The sequence below is a fragment of the Danio rerio genome, chromosome 15 (assembly GCF_049306965.1).
Source record: "Danio rerio strain Tuebingen ecotype United States chromosome 15, GRCz12tu, whole genome shotgun sequence".
Classification (NCBI taxonomy): Eukaryota; Metazoa; Chordata; class Actinopteri; order Cypriniformes; family Danionidae; genus Danio; species Danio rerio.
Window position 1 is genome coordinate 48,101,541 of NC_133190.1, and position 26,268 is coordinate 48,127,808.

The 26,268-nt window shown below is 32.2% G+C and overlaps 1 protein-coding gene across 9 annotated transcripts in view; it reads right to left on the bottom strand.

Annotated features, from left to right (window-relative positions):
* cd80/86 (cluster of Differentiation 80/86) overlaps nucleotides 1-25,637 on the bottom strand; it is a 43,031-nt gene extending 17,394 nt beyond the window's left edge. For 4 of the 9 annotated variants that reach the window (XR_012390334.1, XR_012390332.1, XM_073922673.1 and 1 more), the window contains exons 1-5: nucleotides 25,444-25,637; nucleotides 22,520-22,746; nucleotides 13,360-13,433; nucleotides 7,422-7,491; nucleotides 697-740 (exon numbers count right to left, since the gene is read on the bottom strand). Coding sequence is in view for 6 of the 9 variants with exons in the window: in XM_073922673.1 (XP_073778774.1) it covers nucleotides 697-740; nucleotides 7,422-7,444 (67 nt within the window). In the remaining 3 variants the exon portion in view is untranslated. 9 annotated transcript variants of the gene reach the window in all.
* Nucleotides 25,638-26,268: the final 631 nt, after the last annotated feature.

Below are 26,268 nucleotides of genomic sequence, written 5' to 3' on the forward strand. Positions count from 1 at the left end.
TGCTTGGTTAAGGACACATGGAAAATGTGCAGAGCTGGTGCTCCTCCAGGAATGTGGTTGAGAAACACTAAATTAATATATCTTTTACAAATGAGTAAACCCTGTGGTGGTAAACCCTACATATATTGGATAGTAGCAAAGTATACACATTTCACATGACAACTAATGAGTATTTTGGGGCCAAACTGTGATCTTAGATTCTATTAATCTGTCAGTATTATTAAATATGATTTTGTTTTGCTATATAAACTGTTTAATTTAACTGAAAAACCCCATTTACCCATAATAGATCTTTCTAGGAATATTTTTAATCATATTTCTTGTCTTTATTCCATTATCATAGATTTCTGTGGTATGCCCCATGTGTGTATAATTGTGTGTGTGTGTGGGTGTGTGTGTTTCAATCAGGGTGCTTCTCTGTGACTTATCTCAGCGGTTTAACAGTCCTTTTCTTACTGTCCGAGTTTTACTTCCTTGTTCTTTTAACATTTTTTGCTATAGGGAGGTGAATCCCCCACCTACACTCATTTCTAGTAACCCAGCCCTAAATCCACACTCATCCACAAAGCTTTTCTTTCCATCTTCACCAAACCAGAAGCTTTAAGACGTTCAATATGCGTGCAGCTTTATAGCTACTGACCATTGCAAGTTAAATGTGAAATGCGCAAAGATCAAACAGTCAGAAGGTCTGCTTACCTAGCGTAGTGGACACAGGAACCAAAGTCACGACCAGGGCCAAGCTGTCAAAAACACACAGGAGTGAACAATTACACACAGTCATGTGCATTAGCATATTGAAAATTTCCCATGACTCATGTATTGTGCTTTAAAAAAATAGATGCAAAATCAAGGCCTCGTTGCAAGCTGATTGCCTGATCTGCATAAAGTGTTTGATAACAGTATATTCACTGTAAAACCCAAAAAGTTAAGGTAACTCAAACCATTTGAGGAAACAGATTGCAACAAACCATTTAAGTTCAAAAACTAATCCTAAAGAGTACTGTGAACTTAATCCATTTGAGTAAATGAAGCAATTTGAGCAAGTAAAATCCAATAAATGAAGAGAACTCAAATTAACTGAGTACTGCAAAACCCAATAAGTTAAGGCAACTCAAACCGTTTGAGGAAACCGATTGCTACACACCATTTGAGTTAAAAACTAATCTATATGAGTGCTGTAAACTTACTCCAGTTAAGTTGAAGTTATGAGGCATTTAGTTAACTCATTACCTTCAACACTGAGTTGAAAACTCTTTTCAAATGAGTAGAATTACCTTTTAGTAAATTTTAAGTTAACTACACTTATTTCATTTGATAAAGTTGTGTTTTGCAGTGTAGTTATGAAGAACATTTCATGGAACCTTTTGATTTGACAAAAGCTCTTTAGATTTTTAAGAAGTTTTAGAATTTCAAATGCACTTCTAAGAGCTTTTAGAATATTGAAATCTTAGTTTTTAGAACTTTTAGAATTTTGTAATTCCTTTTAAAGAGTTCTTAAAACTTAAATGTTTTTTGGAACTTTTAAATTCGAATTCTAAATGACACTTTTAAGGTAGCTGCTTTTAGAATTTTCATTTAAGATATTTTAAAATTACTCATTAGAACTTCTACATTTTAATTTAAGAGACTTTAAAATTACTTTTTTTAGAACTTCTACATTTTAATTTTAAATTAAAATCTGTTTTTAGAAGTTTAACATTTCTCCTTTGAAAGCTTTTTAGAATTTTTTTTAGAAAAATATAAAAAATTAAAATATGAAAATTTAATAATATAACATTTAGATTTTTAAAATTCCTCTTTTTAAAGTTTTCTAAATTTTTAAATCACTTGTTTTTTCAGCTCTTTTAGCTTTTAAATGTAAATTTTTTGTAGAACTTCAAATTTTAAATTTTAATTGAAATATGATTTTTGAATTTTATAATGTCTGCTTTAAAAGCTTTTCAGAGTTAAAATGTTTGTTATAGATTTTAAATAAAAATATACAGCTAAATCCACATGTTTTAAATAGCTGAGATTATTTCTTTTAAGAGATATTAAAAAGCACTGTCCTTAGAATGCTTAGATTTTAAATAAAATGTTATTTTAAATTTCTTTAATATTTTAGAATGCCTTTTTTACTTTTAGAACTCAATCCATTGTGTTTTAATTTTTTTTAGAACTTTTAAATAAAAAAAATGTAATTGCATTTTTTTAAAGTAGCTGGTTTAAGAATTTTATTTTAAGAGACTCTATAAAGTCACTCTTTTTAAAGCATTTAGAATCTTAAAATTACTCTTTTTAAACTTTTCAGAATTCAAAAATCACCATTTTATGAGTTTTACAATTTTAGAACGGCTTTTATGCACTATTAGAAGTCACTTTTAAAAGTAAAATGTTTTTAGAACTTCTACATTTTAATTTAAAATTAAAATATGGTTTTAAAATGTTTACATTTCTGCTTTTTATAGAGCTATTAAATTGAAAATTTAATCCAATTTCTTTGAAAGTTTTTGCATTTAGATTTTTTTATTTGAAGAGACTTGAAAAATCACTCTTTTACTGCTTTTAGATCCTTGAAATTCATCTATTTATCATTTTCAGAATTCTGAAAAAAATGCACAAAAAGCACACACATCACTTTAAATGGGCAAACATATATTTTCAGAAAGGCAGCAACACCAAAACTCCAAAGAGTTCTAAAATCACTATTTTAAGTTTTACAATTTTAAAATTGCTTTTCTAGAACTTTTATAATTGATAAGTGTCTCCTTTAAGAGCTTTAAAATTGAAATGTGTTTTTAGAATTTGTTTCCAGAGAGCTTTTTTTTTTACCTTTTTTTGAATATTTAGAACTGTGAAATTTCTTTTTTTATTGTTTTAAATCACTCTTTTATTTATAGTTCTAAAATAGCTGCTTTTAAAATTATAAATTGTCTCCTTTAAGACTTTTTAAAATGTTTTTTTAGATGTTTTAATTAAATTAATGTTTTTTTAAATAACTTTAAGAATTTAAAAATGCCGTCTTTTAAAACTTATTTTTAAAGAGACAGTTCACTCTAAAAGGTTATAATCATTAACTCGAGTAGATAAAAAACTGTACGTGTTTTTTTCTGCTGCTGCAAATTAAAATACATTTTGATGAAAGTGTGCAACCAAACAATTGCTGCTGGAAGCATAGACTTCCAGCAAATATAGAAAAGCCTTGGAAGTCGGCAGGGACCAGCAATTGTTTCTTTTACAAACACTGTAAAATTACTTGTGTGTGTGTGTGTGTGTGTGTGTGTGTGTGTGTGTGTGTGTGTGTGTGTGTGTGTGTGTGTGTGTGTGTGTGTGTGTGTGTGTGTGTGTATGTGTGTGTGTGTGTGTGTGTGTGTCCATGTATTCATATGTGTGTGCTTGTGTTCCTCATGTTGTGGAGACAAATTGTCCTCAAAGTGGGGATTTTTTATTTTGTCCACATGAGTAAAATCCCACAGAATTAACTATTTTGAAGATGTAAAAACGCTGATTGTTTCCTGTGAGGGTTGGTTTAGGGGTAGAGTTGTGGTATGGGGGAAAGAATATAACCTTTGTTCAGTATAAAAATCATTACGTCTATGGGAAATCCCCATAAAAATAGCTGTGTGTGTGTTTAATGAGGAATCGCACTGATTTGGAAAGCAATCTGTAAAGTATTCAGTAGTAATCTGTTAATTTTTGGGTGAACTATCCCTTTAATGATGCAATTGAGGTATACGTTGGTTTTTTTATTCGCACCTTTGTTCAGTGACCACTTGTGATTTGCTCCCTATATGGTACTTTGAATACTGGGTCTGAAATAGCATGCAAGTATGACTTGAAACAACATTAACACTATTCATTTGACTGTGAACAATGTAATACTTTGATAGTCATAGATTGTACTATTAGGAATTTGCAAATAATGACATTATTAAACAGAAAGCCCCAATGTGTGAATATAAAACCAACTTCACCTCAATACAAAATAATGCATGTTGTTCAGAAGTCAATGCATGTGTTTATTTAATCCATTTCACTTCCTCAAACGTAAACCTACAGTCTAGAAACTAATACGATCAGTATTATTAAGAGGATGTCAGCGGTATGCATCATGCACGTCTGAATATTAAGTGTTTTGTTTCTTTATTAGCATTATGAAATGACGCAAAAATCAACGTCAATGCAGTGAAATGTTGAACTGAAACAGAAGGTCTGTGTGTACGACTTCGGTTTAAAGGAAATAATCAGTCCTCTACTACACTAGCGTCCTGATGTGACCTTTAAAAGTGCAACAAACTCCCTTACATCGATGCAAAAGGTGCTCACTTTTCAGCTTAGAAATATGCCTGAAGCAAAAAGATTTCCTTGTGCTCGTGGACGGATCTAAAAATAAGCCGAAATGCAAACACAAGCTCACCAGACACACTTCAACATCAACTTCCCCCTTAGTTTTATATTCACACATTCGTTCAGTGACAACTTGTTACATGCTCTCTATGTGATACTTTAAATATTGGGCCTGCAATTACATGTAAGACTGACTTCTAATCAACATTAGCACCATTTAATTCACTGTAAACAATGTGCTTTGATAGTCATTAGCTGCTAATATAACTTAAAAACAACATAAGCACTATTTATTTGACTGTAAACAATGTGCTTTGATAGCTATTGGCTGCTAATATGACTTGAAATAAACATTAGCATTATTTATTTGGCTATAAACAATGTACTTTAATAGCCATTGGCTGCTAATATGACTTGAAAACAACATTAGCACTATTATTTAAATGTAAACAATGTGCTTGATAGCGGTTGCCTGCTAATATAACTTGAAATTAACTATAATTTGGCTATAACAATGTGCTCTAATAGCCATTGGCTGCTATTATGACGTGAAAACAACTATAGCACTATTTATTTGGCTGTAAACAATGTACTTTGTTAGCCATTGGCTGCTAATATGACTTAAAATAAACATTAGCCCTATTTATTTGGCTATAAACAATGTACTTGAATAGCCATTGGCTCCTAATATGACTTGAAAACAACATTAACAGTATTTATTTGACTGTAAACAATGTGCTTGATAGCGGTTGGCTGCTCATATGACTTGAAATCAACATTAGCATTATTTATTTGGCCATAAACAATGTACTTTAATAGCCATTGGCTGCTAATATGACTTGAAATCAACATTAGCACTATTATTTAAATGTAAACAATGTGCTTGATAGCGGTTGCCTGCTAATATAACTTGAAATTAACTAGCACCATTTATTAGACCAAAAACAATGTGCTTTGATAGTCATTGGCTGCTAATATGACATGAAATCAACTAAAGCACTATTAATTTGGCTATAACAATGTGCTCTAATAGCCATTGGCTGCTATTATGACATGAAAACAACTATAGCACTATTTATTTGGCTGTAAACAATGTACTTTGTTAGCCATTGGCTGCTAATATGACTTAAAATAAACATTAGCCCTATTTATTTGGCTATAAACAATGTACTTGAATAGCCATTGGCTCCTAATATGACTTGAAAACAACATTAACAGTATTTATTTGACTGTAAACAATGTGCTTGATAGCGGTTGGCTGCTCATATGACTTGAAATCAACATTAGCATTATTTATTTGGCCATAAACAATGTACTTTAATAGCCATTGGCTGCTAATATGACTTGAAAACAACATTAGCACTATTATTTAAATGTAAACAATGTGCTTGATAGCGGTTGCCTGCTAATATAACTTGAAATTAACTATAGCACCATTTATTAGACCAAAAACAATGTGCTTTGATAGTCATTGGCTGCTAATATGACATGAAATCAACTAAAGCACTATTAATTTGGCTATAACAATGTGCTCTAATAGCCATTGGCTGCTATTATGACGTGAAAACAACTATAGCACTATTTATTTAGCTGTAAACAATGTACTTTGTTAGCCATTGGCTGCTAATATGACTTAAAATAAACATTAGCACTATTTATTTGGCTATAAGCAATGTACTTGATAGCGGTTGGCTGCTCAAATGACTTGAAAACAACATTAGCATTATTTATTTGGCTATAAACAATGTATTTTAACAGTCATTGGCTGCTAATATGACTTGAAAAAAACATTAGCACTATTATTTGAATGTAAACAATGTGCTTGATAGCGGTTGCCTGCTAATATAACTTGAAATTAACTATAGCACCATTTATTAGACCAAAAACAATGTGCTTTGATAGTCATTGGCTGCTAATATGAATTGAAATCAACATTAGCACTATTTATTTGACTACAAACAATGTACTTTAATAGCCATTGGCTGCTAATATGACTTGAAATCAACATTAGCACTATTATTTGAATGTAAACAATGTGCTTGATAGCGGTTGCCTGCTAATATAACTTGAAATTAACTATAGCACCATTTATTAGACCAAAAACAATGTGCTTTGATAGTCATTGGCTGCTAATATGACTTGAAATCAACTAAAGCACTATTAATTTGGCTATAACAATGTGCTCTAATAGCCATTGGCTGCTATTATGACGTGAAAACAACTATAGCACTATTTATTTAGCTGTAAACAATGTACTTTGTTAGCCATTGGCTGCTAATATGACTTAAAATAAACATTAGCACTATTTATTTGGCTATAAGCAATGTACTTTAATAGCCATTGGCAGCTAATATGACTTGAAAACAACATTAACAGTATTTATTTGACTGTAAACAATGTGCTTGATAGCGGTTGGCTGCTCATATGACTTGAAATCAACATTAGCATTATTTAATTGGCTATAAACAATGTACTTTAATAGCCATTGGCTGCTAATATGACTTGAAATCAACATTAGCACTATTATTTGAATGTAAACAATGTGCTTGATAGCGGTTGCCTGCTAATATAACTTGAAATTAACTATAGCACCATTTATTAGACCAAAAACAATGTGCTTTGATAGTCATTGGCTGCTAATATGACATGAAATCAACTATAGCACTATTAATTTGGCTATAACAATGTGCTCTAATAGCTATTGGCTGCTATTATGACATGAAATCAACATTAGCACTACTTAATTCACAGTAAGCAATGTACTGTGATAGTCATTGGCTGCTAATATGATTTTACTCTTCAAACTTTGCTATAAATACTTGTCTGAACCAGCATTATTAAGGAGCAAGTCCCAATGTGTGATTATAAAACCTCAGTGTTCGACAAACAACTGATCCGTCATCCATAGAAAGATACCATTTTGTACACCAGAAGCTGCTAAGGTCACAAACTAAACTCACGTTTCTCTCAAAAACACGTGCCAGTGACTGGATTTAAAGACGTTAGATCATCAGGATTGTCTTCAATCCTGCACACAATGCTGTATCTGTGGCTGAGAGTGTGTATTTAAAGTTTTAAACAGCTGAAAGACTTACAGAAAGCAGGCTGTGTTCTCCATCTTCTCCTCATCTGTCTGTGTTTGATGTATGAAAGAGGAACATACGTCTAGAAAGGGAGAAAGAAGGTGATGTCATGCCGTTTTCATATCGATACTGAGGGAAATCCCATGGGACACACCCACTGACACACACACCTAAACTGTTTCTCGAGTAATACTCTGAGTGAAAGGAAACTGATTGTAGAGAGTCGACAGACAGCGTGACCGTCAACAAACTCCTATGTTAAGAACCATTAACCAACAATAAGCAATACTGTATGTGTTTATCTCTGTCAGTAGTTAATAGTAGTAAGAAGTTCATAAAAGAGTAGTTAATTAGTAAAACAATGATTAATTATTCAGTTATCTCTGGTTTACGCTGTAAAATATAAGCGTAGATTAGCAGTTTTTCCCTATTTTGTGATTTATGTTTACATTTTTTTATTTCCCCCTGTTTATTTATGCATTATGAGATCTTGATCTTTCTTCACGACACCTTTTAACCTTGATTAGTTTGAAAAAGTGACTTTTATTCATGTTTTTAATAGTTTGCAGTGCTGTTATGTTACGTTACGTTACGTTATGTTATGTTATGTTATATGTTATGTTATGTTATGTTATGTTATGTTACGTTACGTTATATGTTATGTTATGTTATATGTTATGTTATGTTATGTTATGTTATATGTTATGTTATATGTTATGTTATGTTATGTTATGTTATATGTTATGTTATGTTATGTTATGTTATATGTTATGTTATGTTATATGTTATGTTATGTTATGTTATGTTATATGTTATGTTATATGTTATGTTATGTTATGTTATGTTATATGTTATGTTATGTTATGTTATGTTATATGTTATGTTATGTTATATGTTATGTTATGTTATGTTATGTTATGTTATGTTACGTTACGTTATATGTTATGTTATGTTATATGTTATGTTATGTTATGTTATATGTTATGTTATGTTATGTTATATGTTATGTTATATGTTATGTTATGTTATGTTATGTTATATGTTATGTTATATGTTATGTTATATGTTATGTTATGTTATGTTATGTTATATGTTATGTTATATGTTATGTTATATGTTATGTTATGTTATATGTTATGTTATATGTTATGTTATATGTTATGTTATGTTATGTTATGTTATATGTTATGTTATGTTATGTTATGTTATATGTTATGTTATGTTATGTTATGTTATGTTATGTTATGTTATGTTATGTTACGTTACGTTATTTTATATGTTATGTTATGTTATTTTACAGACTTATTTCTCTATCAATTTTTATTTCTTATACATTGTATTGTCCCAAACTACAAAAACGTCAATAAAAGTCACTGCAGAGTTGAAGTTTTGAACATGTTAAGTCGACAGAGCAGAGATCAACATCCCTTAATGTAATGCACAACTGAAAAAAAAACAAAATATAGAAACTGTTCATTAATTTTAATGCTAATAATGTTAATTATGAAATAATGTTAGCAGAAGGAGTTTTGGGTTTAGTAATTAGTGCCGTCAATCAGTTAATCACAATTAATTGCATACAAAATAAAAGTTGCCATGTGTGTACATAATTTTAAGTGTTTACTGTAAAAATGTTTGTGATTTTAATGGTAAAAAACTGTAAAGATGCTATGGTAAAAATCTGTAACCTGGTTATTAGTAAGTTTCACACATATATATTCACACACTTCACTATTTATGACAAAATATGGTAATTTACTGTTAAAATTGTGTAATTAGCTGCAGATTTTTTTTTACCGTAAATCTGTACAGTGTCCTCTGTAGTTTTATTACACTGTAAATAAAATTGCTGGGTTGTCGTAACCCAATGTTGGGTCAAAGGTGGACAGTCAACGGTAGGTGAATTTTTTTTTCCTATTAAATTTAAATTACACTTTCGGTTTATCCATTTTTGACCCAACACTAAGTAACAACAATCCAGCATTTTTTACAGTGTATATACAGTACATAAACTAAACACACACAAACACATACACAACAAAGTTATAGAAACAATCAAATGTGTAATTCTAATATTTGAATATATATATTGGGCTTAAAATGACTATACATTTGCATACAGTGCATGTGGAAAGTATTTATTGCGCTTCACCTTTTCCACATTTTTTGTGTTACAGTCTTATTCCAAAATAGATTAAATTCAATTATTTCCTCAACATTCTACACACAATCCCCCATAATGACAATGTGGAAAAAGAGTTTTTGAAATTGTTGCAAATTTATTAAAAATAAATAAGCTGCAAAATCAGATGGACGTCAGGATTCACAGCCTTTGCTCAACACTTTGTTGATGCACCTTTGGCAGCGATTACAGCCTCAAGTCTTTTTGTATATGATGCCACAAGCTTGGCACACCTGTCTTTGGGAATTTTTGCACATTCCTCTTTGCAGTACCTCTCAAGCTCTATCAGGTTGGATGGGAAGCAACGGTGTACAGCCATTTTCAGATCTCTCCAGAGATGTTCAATAGGATTTAGGCCCAGGTTCTGGTTGGGTCACTCAAGGATATTCACTGTGGTGAAGCCACACTATTGATATTTTGGCGGTGTGCTTTGGGTCATTATCCTGCTGGAAGATAAACCGTCGCCCCAGTCTGAGGTCAAGAGCACTCTGCAGCAGGTCTTCATTCAGGATGTCTCTGTACATTGCTGCATTCATCTTTCCCTCTATCCTGACTAGTCTTCCAGTTCCTGCTGCTGAAAAACATCCCCACAGCATGATGCCAACACCACCATGCTTCACTGTAGGGATGGTATTAGCCTGGTGATGAACGCTGCCTGGTTTTTTTTCCAGACGTAGCGCAGAACCACCAAAGAGTTCAATTTTAGTCTCATCAGACCAGAGAGTTTTGTTTCTTATGGTCTGAAAGTCCTTCAGATGCCTTTTGGCAAATTCCAAGCGGGGGGTGGCTCCCGTCTGGCCACTCTACCATACAGGCCTGATTGGTGGATTGCTGCACAGATAGTTGTCCCTCTGTAAGGTTCTCCTCTCTCCACAGAAAAAACACTGGAGCTCAGACAGAGTGACTATCGGGTTATTGATCACCTCCCTGACTAAGGCCCTTCTCCCCTGATCAATCAGCTTAGATGGCCGGCCAGCTCTAGGAAGAGTCCTGGTGGTTCAAACATCCTCCACTTACTGCTGATGGAGGCCACTGTGCTCATTGGAACTTTCAGAGTAGCAGCTTCCCCAGCCTTGTGCCTCCTGTCTTGGAGGTCTACAGACAATCCCTTTGTCTTCATGCTTGGTTTGTGCTTTGACATGCACTGTCAACCCTGGGACCTTATAAAGACAGGTGTATGCCTTTTCAAATCATGTCCAATCAGCTGAATTGACCACAGGTGAACTCCAATGAAGCTGCTGAAACATCTCAAGAATGATCAGTGCAAACAGAATGTAGCTGAGCTCAATTTACAGCTTCATGCCAAAGGCTGTGAATACTGATGTACATCTGATCTTTCAGGTTTTTTATTTTTTAATAAATTTGCAACAATTTCAAAAACTCTTTCCTCACATTGTCATTATGGGGGATTGTGTGTAGAATGTTGAGGAAATAAATTAATTTAATCCATTTTGGAATAAGGCTGTAACACAAAAACGTGGAAAAAGTAAAGCGCTATCAATACTTTCCGGACGCACTGTATATATTTGATTGTACATGTGTGCACATTTGTAGATCTAAATATAAATACAGTTTAATTTTGCACATGATTAGTTATGACTAATAATAACACTATTAATACTGTTAGTACAAACACAGGTATAACGCAACCCCAACCACTTAAAACTTGTTATTTAAATTCAATTGAGAAAAGTTTTAAGGGTGTCACGGTAGTGCAGTGGGTAGCACAATCGCCTCACAGCAAGAAGGTTGCTGGTTCGAGCCCCAGCTTTTATTATTTATTAACTAACTAAACTGGTTGTAACGATTCATGACAGAGGAAACTAAACAGCACAAACCAAACCATTGCGTTATGACAACCTAGCATTTTTTAAGAGTGTAGCGTGTGTTCAGTGCTTTGTTTTCATTAAGTTCGAGTTATGACCACTCAGGAAATTGTTAAAAAACTAGTTGCACCAGCTAGACCAAAAGTAAAAATCTAAACTAAAGACGTCCGCTTCACTGCACTGCATTTACTAACAAACTAAACTGGTTGTAACAGTTCATTAGATAAAACTAAAGTACACTATATGGATAAACCAAACCGCTGCTTTACAACAACCTAGCTTTGTTAGAGTGTGATTACGGTGCTTTATTATTACAGATGCCATAAATAGAGTTAACTTGTTAACAAAGGTTCAGCAGTGAGACCACTTTTGCCTCCTTTACCAATCACCTACTGTACTCCCTAAAACCTTTTTAAGGCAGACCAACCCTCCAGCACTGCTCTCGTTCTCTCGAACCCGCCCTCCCTCTCTCTACTTACTAGCTTCTCATTAACAACCCTCATAACCCTCTCTTCCCTTCTACACTCTCAGAAATAAAGGTACAGGAGCTGTCACCGTTTCAAAAGGTACACATTTGTACTTGAATGATCCATATTGGTACCTCAAAAGTATATGTTAGTACATTTTAAGAGGAACAGAATTTTTTTTTATTTAATAATGATATTTGTAGGAGTTATTAACCTGTAATGGATAGAATATTACAGGGAATGGTTGGGAACAGAGAGAGGGGAAGGGCTGGCAAAGAACCTCGAGTCGGGAATCAAACTCGGGTCGCCATGAGCACCATGGTTCTATATGTTGACGCACTTAACCACTAGGCTATAGGCGCCAACCACATTTGTACTTTTTAGGTACTACTAATATGTACCCTTGAGGTATTAATATATATCTTTTAGGTACAACTGCGTACCTATTGAAAAGGTACCACCCCAGTGACAGCTCGCATACCTTTATTTCTAGAAGTGTAGGTTGAATTGGGGGGGGTCAAATCACTCTACCAAAATATCACAGAGAGTCTCTGGGCATCATCGTAGGATGCCCGATCAACCTGTTCACTGTTTATCCTCTTACTCCCTTTACCCTTCATGCCACTGTTCTCACCATCCATTTCATCCCTACAATAAAGTCTAGCTCAATGTGTGGCGTGCCAATGGTGATGGAATCTAAACAAAGCTAAGCTAGAGCATTCAAACTAAACCAATCTATTGCAGTTGGATTATAATAGAGTTTAAAAGCTTTACAGCTGGCATTTTAATTAACACTAAACTAAAAACTGCTGCTTTAACACAACGAAAACAAAAGTTTCATTTTTACTGCCGAAAGCAGCATTTGACTAATGTAGAAGAATCTAAACTCATGCAAATGATCTACAAAGACCATTCGGATAAACTTACTTTGTTGCTGCCTTATATTTAATTAAATTGAATTTAATTTAATCAAATTAACGTTCCTAGTCATCTCAACATCTTCAAACTAAACATATTAAACTGTGTAGAACTTAAAAAATGCAGTTGAAGCCTGATTAACTTACTAAAATGAGTTAAAGTAACATAAAAAACATTTGTCGTCGTGACTTTTTGTGTATCATTTTAATTACAGTTTACAAAATAAACTACAATTTGGGCTCGTACAATGAAACCAAATGCTTTACAAATAATCTACATATAACCGAAACTGTTGTCAGATCTCCCATTAAACTCCAACAGAAAGCAAAAGAAACAGACAAACTTATTATTATAAATCAAACCCCACCAAAAGTCTGACACGCTTCACGCCACACAATCAAAGACTGAAGAAACCAAAACCACTAAACTGCAAGTCAGACCGTGCCGCAGGTAAAAGTGTGTGAAAATGTCTGTTAAGGATGAAAAACAGGAGTAATAAGATGAAGAGATGTGTTAGGAGAATAAGGAGGGAGAAATAAAAATAAGAGAGCACTTACTGAAAGTTGTTTGTCCTCAAATGAGCTCCAGATGAAATGAAACACCCTCAACTGAACAGTTCCTTAATATGAAACTGAGTGAGCGAGACAGAGAGAGAGAGTGAGAGAGAGAGAGAGGAAGTGTATTTATTAACTCAGATCATGTTTCAGAGAATCTCTACACAGCAATGAACACAAAGCTGTTTAACAATATCACATAGCAGACTTTAAAACAAACTAAACTGTGTGAAAGTGAAGTGCACTTAAAAGGGGAATTTCTCCAGACGAGCTGCTTTTGAGGAATGTTGGAAACCAGACCCACTGGCTTTCTTTTGGATGAAATACTTTGGATACTTATGGAATAGTTTGGTTCTTCGACATACAGTATATATCTTATGTGTGTTTGAGCTAAGGAAAAACTCCATACAGAGAGTGAATGATGCGGAAATGAAAGTAAATGCTTTACACTGTCAACTGAACTGAGCTAAAGTTAGTATTGAGTAAAGCTAGACTGAACTTGTTGTTTTCCGGTGCAAATCTGTAAACATTTTTAGATATTTTAGATATCAGACTTTAGAGAAACTGTGATTTTTTTGTATACTCTTATGTGAAAAATAATGTAAAAAAAATGTTTGGACATTTTTACAATTTTAATGAGGAAGCATTGTTTTGGAGTAGAGGAAAGGGATACAGTATGTACCCTTATACATAAATAAATGAATTAATTAATATTTAACAAATATAAAAAAGTGTATATAACTATAAATAAATAAATACAAACAAAAACAAACAAATGAATTTATAAATAAATAAAAACACATAAAATAAATAATTAAATAGATGATAATAATAATAATAATAATTCAAATATTATAAAAATGAATAAAAATAAGTAAAAAAAACAAAAAAATTATTAATATAAACAAATTAAAAACAAACAAAAACAAACAAACAAATAAAATATATAAATAAATAAAAACATATAAATATAAATAAATATACAACATATATAAATATAAAAAAACTAATAAATAACAACAAATTAATAAATGGTACATAATAATAATAAATAAAATTAAATGAAATATATAAATAAAATAAACAAATAAATAAAATATATTAAAATATATAAATAACAATAAATAACAAAAAATAAACAAATACATTGTAAATAATTTTAAAAAATAAACAAAAATAAATTGAAAGAATTAAAATGAATGAATACAAATAAAACAAACAAACAAATAAAACATATTTAAATAAAAAAATAATAATTAATTAATAAAAATAAATGTAAAGTGTAAAAAAATATTTTTGTTGAGATAAAGGAATTAACTTATTAGTTTTCACTAATTTAAGTGGATTGCACTTTGCCAGCCCCCCAACCCCCAATGTATTAAAACATTATTTCAACATCAAATAAATATAATACAATTAATATAAATTTAAATAAATAAAAATAAACAAAAACAAACATTCATTCATTCATTTTTTTTCAGCTTAGTGCCTTTATTAATCCGGGGTTGCCACAGCGGAACGAACCGCCAACTTATCCAGCACATTTTTACGCAGCGGATGCCCTTCTAGCCGCAAACCATCTCTGGGAAACATCCACACACTCATTCATACACACACTCATACACTACGGACAATTTAGCCAACCCAATTCACCTGTACCACATGTCTTTGGACTGTGGGGGAAACTGGAGCAACCGGAGGAAATCCACGCGAACGCAGGAAGAACATGCAAAACACAGAAACGCCAACTGAGCCGAGGATCGAACCAGCGACCTTCTTGCTGTGAGGCGACAGCATTACCTACTTCGCCACTATGTCGCCTATTATATTTTTTTAATCCAGAGAAAGTCTTTTACCTTGGTTTGCATTAAACTTAAGATACTTATATCCAAAAATGACTTACAATCAGTGATGGGGAAAGTTACTTTTAAAAGTAATGCATTACAATATTGAGTTACTCCTCAAAAAGATAACTAGCTGCATGATGTGTTGTTACTTTTGAGTTATCATTGAGTTACTTTTCCTTACCTGGCAGAGGCTTTACCACTATCAGAATTTGCAGGGGCTTTCTTTTAAATTAAGGAGCTCTGATGTTGCCACATGTGAATATCAGCTTCAGAAGTCATTTACAATAACTCACTTAATCAAACAACAACTACAGCGTCACTAGGGAAATCCCGTATGAAATGTAAATAAATGTGTGTGAGATGGCTTAAGTAAGATATGACGTTACATGACATGCCTGAGCAATGATTGTTTATTTTCTTAGATACCGAGCAAACAGCGTGGATATGAAAACATTCCTTCTCATCATATCGCATTTTCACAAGAACTGCGACACCCACACATTACTGACAGCTGATGTGACATATTGTTTCTATATTAAGGAGCAAGTTTGAAGGGATAGTTCACCCCATCAAAAATGTTATGAGAAAATGTCGAATGAGAGTGTATGGGTGTTTCCCAGTACTGGGTTGCAGCTGGAAGGGCATCAGCTGTGTAAAACATATGTTGGATAAGTTGGCAGTTCATTCCGCTGTGACAACCCCTGATGAATAAAGGGACTAAGCCGAAAAGAAAATGAATGAATGAGTGAATGAACAGACTACTGCTACTGTCTAATGAGCTGATGTGCTTTTTTAAATACTCACTTGCAAGTCACTTACAGTAAAAACACCTGCTAAATGAATAAATGGAAATAGACCGCTATAGTAAAAACTTCAGTTTCATTTTCCCGTTTATATTTAAGGTCTCCGATTTCAAGTTTATTATTTCAGCATTTCAAGGTTAATTTGACTGGCATCTAAACACACCTGAGATGTTACAGTAATGCCATGAATTTAGACTCACCCACTGTACACTTTCTGTTCATCTGTCTTTTACGGGATGTGTGTTAGTGTGATTCTACTTCCTGCTTCATAATATCCAGGATATAATTGCAAATGTCACTGAGGAGGAATGTGGTCAGATGGAAACCTGTTCTAAACTGTGAATGTAAACTGCACTTTAAAAAACTGCTGTAAAATGTACAGTTTTACTGGCAAAGTTTACCAGTGTGCTGTAAATTAACAATTACAACTGTGCTGTAGTTAAAATATTAAATAAAAAGTGAAGATTGTAGTTTTACAGGACAATTGTATGCATTCATTTACATTGCGCTTGTAAATTTTACACTATTACTGGCAATTTTTATAGTATTACTGACCATTTTACAGTATTATTGGCAATTTTACAGTATTATTGGCAATTTTTACAGTATTACTGGCAATTTTACAGTATTATTGGCCATTTTACAGTATTATTGGCATTTTACAGTATTATTGGCAATTTTTACAGTATTACTGGCAATCTTACAGTATTATTGGCCATTTTAAAGTATTATTGGCCATATTTACAGTATTATTGGCCATTTTACAGTATTATTGACAATTTCTACAGTATTATTGGCAATTTAACAGTATAATTGGCTATTTTTACTGTATTAATGGCCATTTTACAGTATTATTGGCCATTTTACAAAACAATTGGCAATTTTTACTGTATTAATGGCCATTTTACAGTATTATTGAACATTTTACAGTATTATTGGCAATTTTTACAGTATTATTGGCAATTTTACAGTATTATTGGCCATTTTACAGTATTATTGGCAATTTTTATTGTATTACTGGTCATTTTATAGTATTATTTGGAATTTTACAGTATTACTGGCCATTTTACAATATTATTGGCCATTTTTACAGTATTTCTGACCATTTTACAACATTATTGGCAATTTTTACAGTATTTCTGAGTATTTTACAATATTATTCACAATTTTTACAGTATTACTGACTATTTTACAGTATTATTGGCAATTTTTACAATATTACTAACATTTTTAATGTATTACTGACAATTTTTACAGTATTATTGGCAATTACTACTGTAATACTGGCAATTTATACAGTATTACTGGCAATTGTCATAGTATTACTGGCAATTTTTACAGTATTACTGCCAATTCTAATGATATTACTGGCAATTTTAAGGTATTACTGGCAATTTTTACAGTATTACTCTCACTTTTAAAAAGTATTATTGGCATTTTTTTTACAGTATTACTGGCAATTTCTATGATATTACTGGCAATTTTATAGTATTACTGGGAATTTTTATCATATTACTGGAAATTTTATAGCATTACTGGCAATTTTTATGATATTACTGTAAATTTTATAGTATTACTGGCAATTTTTATGATATTACTGTCAATTTTATAGTATTACTAGCAATTTTTATGGTATTACTCTCAAATTCTACAGTATTATTGGAAATTTTCACAGTATTACTCTCAATTTTTACAGTATTATGGACAATTTTTACAGTATTACTGGTGATTTTTACAGTATTATTGTCCATTTTTATAGTATTACTGGCGATTTTTATAGTATTACTGGCTATTTTTACAGTATTACTGGCAAAATGTATAAGCACACTGTACATAACAATTACAACTGTGCTGAAGTTAATATAATACATAAACGTGAACATTGTAGTTTAAATTAACAATTACAACTGTGTTGCATTCTTACAGTACAAGTGTAATTGTTAATTTATGGTGCGCTTGTAAATTTTATAATATTACTCCCAATTTTTACTGTATTACTGGCCATCTTTACAGTATAACTGGCAATTTATACAGTATTACTGGCAAAATGTACAAGTACGCTGCAAATTAACAATTACAACATTGTGAACATTGTGGTTTTACAGCACAGTTGTAATTATTAATTTACAGTGTATTTGTAAATTTTAAAGTATTACTAGCAGGTTTTACAGTATTACTGGCAAAATTTACAGGCACATTGTTAATTAACAATTACAACTGTGCTGTAGTTTTACAGCAGACTTGTATTTGTTAATTCACAGTTTGATTGTACATTTTACAATATTACTTAAAATTTTTACAGATATTACTGGTAATTTTTACAGTATTACTGGCAAAATTTACAAGCGCACTTTAAATTAACAATTACAACTGTGTTGTAGTTAAAATAATAAATAAAAAGTGAACATTGTAGTTTTACTGCACCGTTGTAATTCTTAATTTACAGTGCGCTTGTGAATTTTACAGTATTTCTGGCAGTTTTTACAGTATTACTGCATTTTTATAGTATTACTGGCAACCAAAATTGCAGTAATATTTTCAATTTTACATTTAGCAATTTAACTGTATTAGCATTTTTTTGTTGTTGGACTAAAGCTGCTGTGTGTTGACAACATTTGTGGATTTATTAGCATTGAAAACGATTGATCTTCATGTTCAATAACAATATCTGAAGAATATACTTACTTATTTTCCATATATAAATCTGTTATAAGATAAATGATATATGCAAATTACGTATATGAGTTTTTATTATATATAAGTTCACATTTGGATTTCAAATATATGTCAAATTTGCAGTGCATATTTCAAAATGGCCCTTTACATATATAAAATTAGAGCTAATATGCATAATACATAATCTGTACTGGTTACAGTATGATGTCGGCCCTTTTTTCTTAAATGGGTCTCTTGTGATAAAAATTATCCAAAAAACTTTTTTTAATAAATGATCAGGGACATACAATATTGCAAATAATGTTACTTACAGATTTCTGTTTTATCCACAATTTTTTTTTCTGATTTATCGACAACTTTCAAGTCAAACTGATACAAGAACTGATACTGATATAAAAACAACAACTGATACTTCTTCAGAAATTATATATAGAAAACTTACATTTGGATATAGGACTTTTAAGTGACAATATATTTTCATCCATTCATTTCAGACAATGCTTCACGTTTATTACCTATATCCACATTTGTCGCTCTAAAAAGGCTGGCTTTTACAGATTGGTATCTTATAAAAACTTAGTTCTGGAATTTTTTAGCTTACTTACTGTACACCATTTCACACGGCAGCTCTTGGGCACTGTTCTGTTTTTTTGTAATAAGTCAGGAATCACAGGGAGGCAGCTTCCCACAATAGAAAATCGATAGAGTTGGATTGTTTTTTCCCTGGTGTGGGTGTGGCCTAAACACACTGTCTTTATACTATATTTATGCACTGCTTTTAACCCATTTAAGTGCATACAAATATTGGTGTGTAGTGAACATTCGCTGAAGAACATTTACATTGTAAACACACAGATGTTGGTATTGGTGGTTTACAAGGACTCTTAATAGGTATAATGTATTTTATACAGTGAAATGCTAACTTTTGTGTGTAAACAGTGTTACTGGGAAAATTTACAAGAGCACTGTAAATCAACAATTACAATTGTTCTTTAGTTTTACAGTACAATTATGATTTTTAATTTACTGTGCGCTTGTAAATTTTACAGTATTACTAGCCATTTTTACAGTATTACCAACCATTTCACCACATTACTGGCCATTTTTATAGTATAACTAGCAATTTTTAGGGTATTATAGTACACTCGTAATTATTAATTTACAGTGTGCTTGTAAATTTTACAGTAAAACTGGCAGTTTTCTACGATATTACTTGCCATTTTTACTGTATTACTAGCCAGTTTTACGGCATCACTGGCAATTTTACAGTATTACAGTATTATAGTACAATCATAATTATTAATTTACAGTGTGCTTGTAAATTTTACAGTAAAACTGGCAGTTTTTATGGTATTTCTTGCCATTTTTACAGTATTACTGGCCATTTTTAGGGTATTACTGGCAATGTTTACAGTATTACAGTATTACAATCTTAATTATTAATTTACAGTGAGCTTTTAAATTTTACAGTATTACTGGGTATTTTTACAGTATTACTGGCAATTTTTACAGTATAACAGCTGAGAATTACAAGCACAGTGGAAATTAATAAATACAAGCTGTAGATTTGCAGTATTGCAATTTTTACAGTATTACTGACAATTTTTACAGTTTAACTGCTGGAATTTACAAGCACAGTGTAAATGAATAATTACAAGCTGTACATTTACAGTATTACTGGTAATTTTTATGGTATTACTGGTTATTTTTACAGTATTACTGGCAATTTTACAGTATTACAGCTGAAATTTAAATGCACAGTGGAAATGAATAATTACAAGCTGTACATTTACATTATTACTGGCTAGTTTTATGGTATCACTTGCAATTTTTACAATGTTACAGTATTATAGTACAATTGTAATTATTAATTTACAGTGTGCTTGTAAATTTTACAGTAAAACTGGCAATTTTTACGGTATTTCTGGCCATTTTTACAGTATTACTGAATAGTTTTACGATATCACTGGCAATTTGTACAGTGTTACAGTAATATAGAACAATTGTAATTATTAATTCACAGTGTGCTTGTAAATTTTACAGTAATACTGGCAATTTTTACGGTATTACTGGCCATTTTCACAGAATTACTAGCAATTTTTAGGGTATTACTGGCTATGTTTACAGTATTACAGTATTATAGTACAATCTTAATTATTAATTTATAGTGTACTTGTAAATTTTACAGTAATACTGGCAATTTTTACAGTATTACTGCTGAAATTTACAAGCACAGTGTAAATGAATAATTACAAGCTGAACATTTACAGTATTACTGGCAATTTTTATGGTATTACTGGTGATTTTCACAGTATTACTGGTAATTTTACAGTATTACTGCTGAAATTTAAATGCACAGTAGAAATAAATTATTACAAGCTGAACATTTACATTATTACTGGCTAGTTTTACGGTATCACTTGCAATTTTTACAGTGTTACAGTATTATAGTACAATTGTAATTATTAATTTACAGTGTGCTTGTAAATTTTACAGTAAAACTAGCAATTTTTTACGGTATTACTGGCCATTTTTACAGTATTACTGGACAGTTTTATGATATCACTGGCAATTTTTACAGTGTTACAGTATTATAGAACAATTGTAATTATTAATTCACAGTGTGCTTGTAAATTTGACAGTAAAACTGGCAGTTTTAACGGTATTACTGGCCAGTTTTACGGTACCACTGGCAATTCTTAAAGTTTACAGTATTATAGAACAATCGTAATTAATGATTTACAGTGTGCTTGTAAATTTTACAGTAATACTGGCAATTTTTATGGTATTACTGGCCATTTTCACAGAATTACTAGCAATTTTTAGGGTATTACTGGCCATTTTTACAGAATTACTAGCAATTTTTAGGGTATTACTGGCCATTTTTACAGAATTACTAGCAATTTTTAGGGTATTACTGGCTATGTTTACAGTATTACAGTATTATAGTACAATCTTAATTATTAATTTGTGGTTGTAAATTTTACAGTATTACTGGCAATTTTTACAGTATTACTGCTGAAATTTACATGCAAAGTGGAAATGAATAATTACAAGCTGTAGAATTACAGTATTACTGGCAAATTTTACGCTATCACAACACAATTGTAATTGTTAAAAGAAAGGATTATACTTTCTTTCACTTTTTTTCTTGCCACTTTTGTCCTCTTTCCCTGCAAGTTTTTTTTTTTGCATTATTTTGCTCGTATAAATTGTATATAATTTGTCTTTTGTGGTTATTTGTTGTTATCTATGTTATTTTTCTGTTATTACAATTTATATACTACAATTTTAAGACTATCTTTGATTTTAGTATAATAAAGTCTCTTTTTGACTGTATTTTGGTTGATGCATGGTCTTCTACCCTCATATTACACAAAATTGTCACAATAAATGTTACTTACTTCAGTCCCTAGATTAACACCAAGAAATTAGAACATTCACTGTGGATGTTTCTGAAATGTCTGCAAACATATTATGGTGTTGTTATGCTTTAGAAGAGTCACAAACTCACATACAGCAGCTTTAAATACTTAACTGGATAACCAGCTTATCCAGCTTCAATTCTCAATACATTGTCATATAGTTGAGCTAGTGGTTAAAATGGTTGTCAAGGCATTGGTATGTTGTTGCTAAGGTATTCCAGGTGGTTCCCTGGCTGGCAGCTAGGTGTTTTCTTACTGTCTAATGAGAAAGGATTCCTCCTCTGAACATCTGAATGTCTGCTATCTAGATCTTTATCTTGAAGTGTAAACAACAACAATAGCACACTTACCGTAGTAAACACCACTAATAGACTGCTTCTCTCTACTGTACAGGAAGTAGAAGTGTGTTTACCAATAGTCAAACACTGTACGGTGGATCTCCACCTTTCACATGATTAGTCAGAGGCAGCAGGACGACGAGCTTTACTGGAACACACTCAAATGTTAGGGCATTTCCAGATCACTTCTTCTCAGCGCACTTCTTTTCCTTTTGTTGGTCGATAACTTTCTCTTCTGGCTGCGGCTCACTCCTGACGCTCGGCTCTTGCTTCCCTCAATTCCACAGTGTGGTCTCCATAGCTGACATTTAGACACAACCTGGGTTTATGACTCATTTTGCTTGACACACACACACACACACACACACACACACACACACACACACACACACACACACACACACACACACACACTCTCTCTCTCACACACATACACACTATTTCTCTCTCTCTCACACACACACAAACACAATATTTCTCTCTCACACACACTTACTCTCTCATTCACACAAACACTCGCGTGCACTCGCATTTTTCTGTCAAACACCCCCCCCCCTCCCCATCCTATCCCTTCTAGCTCTCTCTCTCTCTCTCACACACACACACACAAACTTTCTCATACACACAAACACCCTCATGAACACAATATCTCTATCTCTCTCTCTTACACACACACACACACACACACACACAAACTTTCTCATACACACAAACACCCTCATGAACACAATATCTCTATCTCTCTCTCTTACACACACACACACACACACACACACAAACACAAACTTTCTCATACACACAAACACCCTCATGAACACAATATCTCTATCTCTCTCTCTTACACACACACACACACACACACACACAAACTTTCTCATACACACAAACACCCTCATGAACACAATATCTCTATCTCTCTCTCTTACACACACACACACACACACACACACAGACTCAATCTTTCTCACACACAATCCATAAGGGTGTGCCCTGCCACCTTTCTCACAAACTCATTTCGGCAGCTTGTATCTGATGTCTTGACCCAAAGCTCATGACCATAGGTGAGAGTAGGAAGGAGTAGGAGTAGATTGACCAGTAAATCGAGAGCTTGGCCTTTCGGCTCAGCTCCTTCTTTACCACAACGGATCGGTACATCCACCACATCACTGCTGCCGCTGCACCAGTCCACCTGTCAATCTCACACTCCATCATTCCCTCACTCGCGAACAAAACCACAAGATACTTAAACTCCTCCACCTGGGGTAAGGACTTTCCTCCAACCTGAAGATAGCAAACCACCTCAAGTCAGAGGGATTTTTATATAATTATTATTATTAATAATAATAATAATAATAATAATTTATATTAGAGTGATTTCTGAAGGATCATGTGACTTTAAAGACTGGAGTAATGCAGCTGAAAATTCATCTTTAAATCACTATAATAAATGATTAAATTAAATTATAAACTACTTTTGAACAGTTATTTTAGTGTGCAATAATATTTCACAATTGTACAATGTGTACTGTATTTGTGATTAAATAAATGCTGCCTTGGTGAGCAGGAGAAGCTTATTTTAAAACATTTAAAATCCTACTTACCCTAAACTTTTGACCAGTAGTGTACTTTTTTCCTAGAGAGGCTAGAAAAATCCTGACGTTTATTATTATTATTTTTATTATTATGTTTGAATTTTGTATTTTTTAAATGGTCAACTTCTGACTGAGGAAAGTTGAATGTGCTGGCCAGGGGTTTCCGAAAACCATCGTTAGCCAAATAAGGTCGTTTTCCACCGAACATTTGCAAACTGCAGCTGTAGTTATAAACATAGTTCCTGGCTGTGTTCTATTCCCAGTTTTCCACCCCTATGCCCTATTCATTTAGAACATTCTAATATTTAAACTTTGAATGACTGAAAATAAAAAAGCATTAAAGTGATCACTCTTAGGTGTTTTTTTCTTTTAAAGTATTTTACAGTTCAGTTTTAGAGATCTCCCTTCGCAGTGCACTATGAAAACATTGATGTCATTTTGAACACAGCCCACAATCAGTGGCTCATGACGAAAGCTATAGGTGACCTATTATTTAAAAGCGGAATTTATGTTACGTCTCCAAAGCTTGTGAAAACAAAAAACATAGCATACGTTATCGCCTGTTGGTTAGAACACTTCTAAAGTGGTTTACATGTGTCAAACTGTAAAATCAAATAAATAAACAAACAATATCCTATCTAATAATAATAATAATCTTCATTATCATCATCATTATTATTACTAATATTATTATTAAATTAGTTTGTTTAATAATAATAATAATAATCCTCATTATCATCATCATTAATATTACTAATAATAATCCTCATTATCATCATCATTAATATTACTAATATTATAATTAAATTAGTTTGTTTAATAATAATAAAAATAAAAATAATAACAATCCTCATTATCATCATCATTAATATTACTAATATTATTATTAGATTAGTTTGTTTAATAATAATAATAATAATAATAATAATAATAATCCTCATTATCATCATCATTAATATTACTAATATTATTATTAATTAATAAACATGCATTTTAAAAATAGGTATTGTTTTCATATTTCTTTTTTCGAAATCTTTAGGAAATATTTTTGGTACAACTGTTTATGATGACCATCCGACAAGCTAATCCAGCTAAAAATTGTGTTTAAAAAGTTAATAAAATTCAGCATTTAAATATCTTAATTAAACATAAACTGAGGTGAGTAACTGCAAAAAGGCCAAATGTTTGAGAGAAAAAAAAGAATCACCCCTTTGACCAGGCTGGCTACAGGGCTACAGGCCTACAGGCCTGTATACAGGCACACAGGCACACACGCACGCACGCACGCGCGCACACGCACACACACACACACACACACACACACACACACAATTTCAATCTCAATCTCCTTCTCTTTCTTCCACATACACACAAGCACTCTCTCTTTCACACACACTCATACACACCAGCAGTGATATCTATCCTCTCCATTTCTGACATCATGAATCTTCTAGGGAAATCCTTCCTGATCTCCTTCATATGTCCCTCCGACATGCCTTCATACTGAAAATGGAAGAGTAGAGGGATTTTTGGGAGTGTCATATATGGCCAACACACAAACAAACACACTGATCTCTGAACACGAGCGGAGACTGATCTCACAGAATGCGCGTTTTTATTTTTTTAAAAATAAGTTTTACTTCCTGATACACAATTAACATGACGTCAGACAGCACGGCTTTCCCGAGAACCGTAAAATAACACACCACATTCAAACACACACACCCTGTGGCATTTGTAAAGTTCAGTCAGTCCTGTAGTCCTCCTGGGAATAACTGCGCATGCGCTCGAGCGGACAGACTGAAACACTCCGTCCTCTAGTGGCAGAACAACATACCATACTTGCATTTGTGTACGGTCAAAATTAACAGTCCACTAGTGAAACGTGATTGTTTCTAAGTTATTTCCTAATGCTGATTAACTTTTTTTCAACACATTTTTTAGAACATAAATGTTTAAATAAGTAATTTGCCATGATGACAGTACACAATATTTTGGTTATAATGCATGATAGTATTCAGCTTAAAGTGGCATTTAAAGGCTTAACTAGGTTAATTAAGTTAATTACATTTACGTCAAGTACGTTATGTTAAGTACATTTTACAAATAACACTACTGAAAGTAGTATTACAGTAATTTTACTGTTTTATTATACACAGCAACTACTGGATAATTGTTGCCAGTGAGTTACTGTTAATTTGACAATTTTTTATTTTTTTTTACAATGTATG